The sequence below is a fragment of the Clarias gariepinus genome, chromosome 6 (assembly GCF_024256425.1).
Source record: "Clarias gariepinus isolate MV-2021 ecotype Netherlands chromosome 6, CGAR_prim_01v2, whole genome shotgun sequence".
Classification (NCBI taxonomy): domain Eukaryota; kingdom Metazoa; phylum Chordata; class Actinopteri; order Siluriformes; family Clariidae; genus Clarias; species Clarias gariepinus.
Window position 1 is genome coordinate 22,493,586 of NC_071105.1, and position 8,403 is coordinate 22,501,988.

Here is an 8,403-nt window from a genome sequence, read left to right on the forward strand (position 1 = left end):
TAAAATGCTTTAGTGATTCTTAAAAGGTTAGTTCACTGAAAAAAATGAAAATTCTGTCTCTAATTACTCACCCTAAGGTTGTTCCAAACCCATAAGACCTTTGTTTATCTTTAGAACAAAAATTAAAATAATTTGGATTTAATTCAAGAGCTTTCTGATCCTCTCATAGATTTACTGGATATGCATTTTTCAATGCCCAGAAAGGAACCAAAAACATCAAAATAAGTCCATGTGATATCAGTGGTTCAATCAAAATTATAAGAAGCTGTGAGAATACTTCTGTGTACAAAAAACAAAAATAACTTTATTCAATGATTTATCTATGGGAGGATCAGAATGCTCTTGGATTAAGTCCAAAATATCTTCATTTATAGATAATTAATAAAAGAATTTTCATTTTTGGGTGAACTAAACCTTTAAGCGACAGTGAGCCTCACAAATACTTAAAACTGATTGAACTTTATTAAAACTGTTTACACTGATCTATTATGTTAATTACACTTTGTTCATTTTGTGCCTTTGTTTACTGGTCTTAGAGATAAGCCTGCTGTGAAAAGTGTCACAAACATCCTGAAAAATAAAACCAAAGTTTCTCAGAGATTATGTGTATTATGTAATCTTTTTAAAATATTTTTCTTAAATAAAAGTATCGAAAAAAGTATCGTTCGGAACCGGTATCGAATTCAGGGTATCGGTATCGGTAATTTTGGAACGATACCCAGCCCTAGTTTTAACATAACCAGAGTGCGGTTAATTTTCGACTCACACTCGTACCTTGGTAAATTTCTTTTGTTTTTCAAGACATGCCAAATTGGTATATTGGCTATTCCTATTGCTTGCTTGGTGAAGTAAATTTACTCATCCAGTTGCCTGATTGGGCATAGGAATTATAATTGGTAACAAACCGCAGGATGTTCCGTCCCTTGTGAAATGTCTTGATAATGGCATGTGCGAGGAGTGACAACAAAACAGGCTATTATTTATTAATTATTATTGACAGGTGTAAGGTTTGGTCGCAGCACCAGAGTGCGACATAACAGAAACAGTGTTTAGATGGTAAAGGAAAATCTTGATAAAATTCATCAGGTCAGCTCACCAGTATGGCACTTTATTTATACATTTTCTTATTACGTCTGTCCAGTAAACATAATTGCATGTAAACGGTCACAGCACTTCCTGTTACTTCCTGAAGCACAGTTGAGCTGAGAATGCAAAATATGATGCCGTCCAGTAAAGATAACGGCTGTAAACACAACCAGTTTGTTTCGCCCTTTAAAATCTGCCATCCAGCTGAACACTCATAAGTGTTAAGTGTAGTAAAGTGCCATCAGACAGCCATCAAGCAGAGGAGCTTCGTCTAAACAACAGTCTACTGAGTTGACTTTAGCTGCCATTACCCCATATGTAAAAGTGGGATTGGCATCCGTCCCTCACTACAAAAGCATTCTGTTTACATAAAAAAAAATTACAGCCAAAAAGAATTATACACACATCAGAAAAAGGTGATGTATATTATATTAATATACCATTAATAACTAAAATATAATATTAATTATTAATATTATCAAAATATTATGCATCAACATACAGTTTATAGCCATAAATTTAGAAAAACAATTTTTTATTTTAATTTCTTTGCCTATAGTATTTTGTTTGACTAATTCTGTAATATTATATATATATATATATATATATATACACACACATACAGTGGGGCAAAAAAAGTATTTAGTCAGCCACCAGTTGTGTAAGTTCTCCCACTTACAGTGCATCCGAAAAGTATTCACTTTTTCACATTTTATGTCACACCCTTATTCTAAAATGGATTAAATTCATTATTCATTACTATAGAATTTTACACACAACACCCCATAATGACAACATGATAACAGTTTACTTGAGGTTTTTGCAAATTTATTAAAAATAAAAAAATTGGAAAGCACATGTACATAAGTATTCACAGCCTTTGCCATGAAGCCCAAAATTGAGCTTAGACGCATCCTGTTTCCCCTGATCATCCTTGAGATGGTAATCTACCAATCAGGCCTATATGGCAAAGTGGCCAGAGAGTCTCATCAGACCTGAGAATTTTGTTTCTCATGGTCTGAGAGTCCTTCAGGTGTCTTTTGGCAAACTCCAGGCGGGCTGCCATGTGCCTTTTACTAAGGAGTGGCTTCCGTTTGGCCACTCTACCATATAGTGGCTTCGTAAGAAGCAGTTCAAGGTCCTGGAGTGGCCTAGCCAGTCTCCATATCTCAACCCCATAGAAAATCGTTGGAGGGAGTTGAAAGTCCGTGTTGCCCAGTGACAGCCCCAAAACATCACTGCTTTAGAGGAGATCTGCATGGAGGAATGGGCCAAAATACCAGCAACAGTGTGGAAAACCTTGTGAAGAATTACAGAAAACGTTTGACTTCTGTCATTGCCAACAAAGGGTAGATAAAGTATTGAGATAAAATTTTGTTATTGAACAAATACTTATTTTCCACCATAATTTGCAAATAAATTATTTAAATATCCTATAATGTGATTTTCTGGATTTCTTTCTTATTTTGTCTCTTATAGTTGAGGTATACCCACGATGAAAATTACAGGACTCTCATCTTTTAGAATGCTATCATTTATGTAAAATTTCATCACAAGTCCTGATTTGACCTGAACGCTCCATCTAAACAAGTCAATACCATGTTTATCCATAGTGCAATATGTTAAGTTCTTGTGGAACTAAATTGAGCCATCAGAGCCAAAAGGTGTTATTTTGAGCCTAGGTGCAATCCGTGCTCTCTTGAAACATCTTGGAATAAATTGCACATTGCAGACAGAACTCTGAATGAAGGTGACAACAACTGGTAGTTCACTCAAAACCTAAAAGCATGGTACAGAGCAGTCTGCACAAGCCGGCAGCACAAACGCTTAAAACATACCCTTCTGTTCGGTACATTCAGTGGCTGATGTTAAAGATTACAATTCATGAAAAAAGCTTGATATCATTTCAATGCAGTGGTAAAGTACTGTACATGCAGCAATTTCATAGTTTAATAAGGCGAGTAAATTTACTCAGTTTCATTGTTGCACTGTTAAGATTAATGAGGTAAAGTCGGTGTGTAATAGCTATGCATAAACAGAGACAGAGATTCAAAGTTATAAATGTGGGTTTTAATCATTTATAGCAACTTTTAACACCGTCGAGTGTTAGAAGAACCGCACGGTTGTACCTCTTTATCTGTCTTGAGGAGGCACTCGGAGGCAGAAGCTCCCAGGGTGGCACCCAGCGGGCGAACCACCGCGTTGGCAACATCACGGCCCACGCCAGGCGGGTACGAGTGCAGGACGCTGACGTGACCCTGATCGCTCTGCACCACCAGGTGCAAAGACCTCCATTCTGAGTACATGGCTAAGACTTCTACTGCATCCAGCTGAGCTCTGAGGAAACAAGCAACAAGGAAAGACGTTCAAATGACTTTTGCATCTACCGATGGCAGAACAATATACAATAATTCCCAGTTCATTACCAAGAAGAACTGACACTTGTTTTTTAACTAGAATTTAGAACAAAGTTTGTGTACACGTCAACAAGTTTTAAAAATTAGCAGTTTTGGTCATTTACCCACTACCTTCAAAACTATTTATAACACCAAGTGGTTTTCTGTATTTACAGGAAAAATACACAGCCAAAAATACATAATTCAGATAAAAATAAATAAATCAACCACTGATTATCCGATATGTGCAAGGAAGAAACGCGCTCTGAATAAGATCCATTCCAGTGCATCATAGGGCACCAGACATGCTCATTTTACACACTCTTTCACAGCCAGTTGTTCCACCCTCTGGTTTGTTTATGCTAAGTGGGAGGAAACTGGAAAACCCTGAGGAAGTCGATTCATGCAAAAACGACAGAAATCTGAGCTTAGGCAAAAAGAGATCGTGGACCTTACTGGCGGCAAAGATAACAGCTGCAGTAAGCAAAAACATATACACATATGAGAGTGAAGGAATAGATGTACACAAAAAAAAGTCATAAATGAACCATCAACCATGAAATGTTCCATCAAATACTTTTCAGTTCATGATTTAGCCACTTTACTGGTGCCACAATAAAATGGATAATCATTTATTTTTTCCACATTATGGCAACACAATGATTACACATCCAAACATTTAACAATCGCTGTAAAATGTCACAATCAACTCTGTCCAAACGGCTGTGTGTTTCTGAGTGGAGAGTCAGACGAAGGAGGGACGTAGACTACATAAAACACTACAGTGACACTGCTGACACTTTCCAGACTACTTCAAGACTTTATTTCCTCTTCTCCACACTGTTAATCATGCAACTGCTCTAAATAGGCTGGAGTCAAATCAGATTCACAAGCTGTGAATACTTCTTGTATGCGCTATGGCTGCCTGGGAAAACCACAAAGCATCGTTCAGTGCTGCTGTTAAACAATATAGAGTACAGTGCAAAAGTACAGTAACTGTACATGAGCAGTTAAGGAGGAATGTTTTTGTTTCTTAAGCCACACAGCGACCTATGAATCATTCAAGCAAAAAAAAAAAAAAAAACTAAGGTGATGACAGATAATCAGGTCAATGATTGGTATGCGTCTGATGCTGAGTGGATGAAATAGATGAGAGGGAAAATGAAGTTGCTGCTGAGGTTGTTGCATAAACAACCAAATTTTTTAATTGTATCTTTGCTGCCGGTCACAATAAAACATTTGTTCCCGTTTCTTTCATTTATTCTCCCCCACTTGCTCATTGTCTATACCGCTTTATCCTGTATACAAGGTCGCGGGCGGCCACGAACCCTATCTCAGGAGATCTAGGGTATGAGGAGGGGTTCACCATGAACATGATTTCAATCCATCGCAATTCATTTATTTTCACACTACAGGGCAATTTGGGAACACTGATTAAACTAATTTGGATGTCTGTGGACTGTTGGAGAAAAACGGAGAGCCCAGAGGAAACCCACCAAGCCTGGGGAGACCACGCAAACAGACCCACATCAATCCCCGACCCAGGAGGTGCAGGGCGACAGCGCTAACCACTACGCTATTGTGCCACCTTAATTTATTCTACATTATTTAATTAAACTTAACATGAAGAGGGGTGGCTCAGGACTTTTGCACAGTGCTTCAGATGATTAAGCACATAAATATTAAGCTGTAAACTGATCAGAGATGTGTGATTTATTAGAAAATCAGCTTTATATTATGTCAACCTTTTGACTAACTGACTTAAGTCATTGCCTGGTCCAATACAGGGAAGTAGTTAAATAAGATAATACATTTTACCAAATGGCAACCAGCAGGAATCAATTGTTTTGTTTGGAAGTGACTGTTTAATATGGTGGACAGCGAAATAGCTGGAGCTTTATTTTAGAATCCTAGTTTTTAATTACAACTCATGATACACAACAGTCGGTTATTACTTTAAGACATGAAGGTCAGCTGTTCTGTAACAGTTCTTGCAAGGAAAGTATTGTCAACTGCATTTGCAAAACCCATCAAGCACCATGATGAAACTATCTCTCATAAAGTTCTTTGCAGGAAAGCAAGACCAAAACCTACCTCTGCTACAGAGGAGAAGGTTATTTAGAGTTACCAGCCTCAAAAATCACTAATACAGCACCTCAGATTAGAGCCGTTATGAAGGCCTTACAAAGCATAAGTAGCAGACACATCTCAATATCACCTGTTCAAATGCGATCATTGCAAATTTTGGATGCCTTCAGGATTGTTTTACAATGTGGAGAGAAATAAAAATCAGGAAAGACCATGGAATTAAAAGGTGTGTCCAACATTTTGACTGGGAGTGTATGTACTTGTAGTTTAGTATTGCTCCAGAAACTTTGGTCAGCTCTGTGTCTACTGACTATGTGTAAGATATAAAGTGTGCAATCATATCCGCAAACATGTCTGTGTCAGTAAGGTATCTATCCATCTATCTATCTATTTAATCAATCTACTTAGGCAGGGTACCTTACACTTACCTTACCACTTGACATTTGTGAAGTTTAAATCAAGAGCAATCAATCACCTACCAGTTAAACAGGAAATAAAATGCAAATCACTTTTTTCAGTTAGAACCGCTTGGACCTTTAGAATTTGGGCATTAGTACTCGAGATACACCACACCCATGGACAAATCTAAACAAACCTGACAGACAATAAACTAAATACGGAGAACTGAGAGGAAGGTGTGTGTCAACTGAAGGATATTCCGGCACCTCCTTCATACCTGTCGAGAACAATATCTTAGATAATGAGATGCTGTGTGTTTTTAGAGCAATTCTGTACACGACTGAACTTTCAGTCAGACTGAGATAGCAGATCCACCCGCACCGGACAAGATGCAAGTCTGAAAAGTGGGAAAGACACAAACATACTGTTTACCTTTTCTTTTTTCCTAAAAAGGCGCTCATAATGAGTGAGTCCCATACCAGGGGGGCGGGACATCAAGTTTCAAGAGAACATTTAATTGGGCGAATAAAGCACCAGTACACGATGAATCATCAAAAATATGAACCGCTGTCCTGGAAGTCATGGACTTAACTTAATTAAAACGAAGACATACCTAAAAAATGTTTCTTTACTCGTATTAGCATTTTGGAGTCCATCAGACTAAGGGACACGTACAGCTTGTATTTCAGGGACACTTAACCTTAACACTTGTCACTGCAGACTTCCGTAGCCACCGCTAGCTAACTCTAGGCGCAGCAAACAGAAAGGGGCAAAGCTGCATCTCAAACCGCATCCCCTCGTACTAAATAGTACACGAAAGCAGTACCACTCCGATACTGAACCCACTACTTCTATGTATACTAGGCGATTTGCAACGCAGCCGCGGTGATCCCGGACAAGACAGGAAGCTAATCACGACAGAACATTACATCTCCCTCTCTCTGTCATTTCCTCAGCAGCTGTCATTACACACCCAAATACACACACACACTCACAAGCATGCAAGTAATAACCCGTGAGATATATCCATTGTGTAAAATGAGTTATTAGAATGTATAAGAATATTAGTGTACTTTTAATTAAAGGCAATTCATCTAAACAAACATTAGCCTAAGTAGATTGTTTTGTTATTGTGGTTGTGGGATTAGACCAAGTCATCACATCAACTCCTAAAATAAAACTCGCAGATCTGAGAGAACATGCAGCAACAATAAATAAAATTCTATCACAATATTGGTCTAAGTTTTTTTTTTAATGAGAGAATTTCTTCTGCCAGAGTTAGCTAGAAAGCTAATTAGAGTTAGCACAAGAGCCTAGCCTTGTTTCACGGATCATCAGATTCACTCAAGCTTTCGTTTCAAACCGAAGTTTACTCCGTAAATAAACTGCCTCGTTTTCTTACAAATAAAAGAATTCAGAGCAACATGCGGAAAATGTGAACTCGATTATCACTGGTAGCTTAGCCAGGCTAGCTTAGCAACATCGGTTGTTATTGTAGGCCGCAATGCGGGACAATCCTGCAGGGGAAACAAATAAAACAAAGCCTCCTGGCAGACGGACTAACAACATCAACAACACGCCATCATTACCTGCTTCCGATGTCATAGCAAGCCTTCGTGTATTTTCAATGGATCTGACAGGACGAACAGGAGAAACTTTGCAGCATCTTTGTCGCTAGCTAGCTTAGATTCCATCCATGGCTGTGCAGCGCAGACGTTTGGCCACAGCGCGGAGAGAAGACGTCACCGTCACCACCAGCAGGGGGCGCTGCACCAAGCTTAGCAAGAAGTGAATGACTGTGCGACAGAATGCGGGTCTGCGTTTCAAACGGCTTAACACTCACTATGGAGGTTTACTAGAGAGCGCGTGAGCTAGGAACTTCAGAGCAGAGCTTGTAGCACCCTAAGTAGTGGTCTTGTCTCGTACGACGATGTTTGGGATTGACCCCTGTTCATTTAGACTGCCTGGCATGTGTTACTATAGAAAATACATGTCGTTTTAAATATAACATTGAACGGTATATATTTCATGGACTCTATTGAGGTAAACCTGCTTCAAGAACATTATTTAACTATGAAAAATCATATGTATATGCCAAAAAATGTGTATACGCCAAAGCAATATTTATCTATGCCCTTTTTTAAAACTCGAGTTGAATTGGGCACCAATGTGTAGTAGGTTATTTTGTTTTCTCTAAAGATGTCAAATCACAGACATCTTTGCTAGTAATTGTGGAACTTTAGGCATCCCATAGCACATATTGAGAAATATTTGTACAGAATGTATGTCTTTGTCTTTATCTATTCAGCTTTAAAAAATAATCTTTAAATTCACTCACTCCATTCATCTTCTATACCGCTTTATCCTGTATTCAGGGTCACGGGGACCTGGAGCCTATCCCAGGAAGCTTAGGGCACGAGGCAGGGTACACCCT

The 8,403-nt window shown here is 38.6% G+C and overlaps 1 protein-coding gene across 7 annotated transcripts in view; it reads right to left on the reverse strand.

Annotated features, from left to right (window-relative positions):
* Positions 1–7,714, reverse strand: part of ralgapb (Ral GTPase activating protein non-catalytic subunit beta) — a 53,607-nt gene extending 45,893 nt beyond the window's left edge. For all 7 annotated transcript variants that reach the window (XM_053497977.1, XM_053497978.1, XM_053497976.1 and 4 more), the window contains exons 1-2: positions 7,559–7,714; positions 3,216–3,423 (exon numbers count right to left, since the gene is read on the reverse strand). In XM_053497977.1, the coding sequence (XP_053353952.1) occupies positions 3,216–3,392 (177 nt within the window). In that variant the 5' untranslated portion in view covers positions 3,393–3,423; positions 7,559–7,714. The remainder of the gene's footprint in view (positions 1–3,215; positions 3,424–7,558) is intronic.
* Between the last annotated feature and the right edge of the window lie 689 nt (positions 7,715–8,403).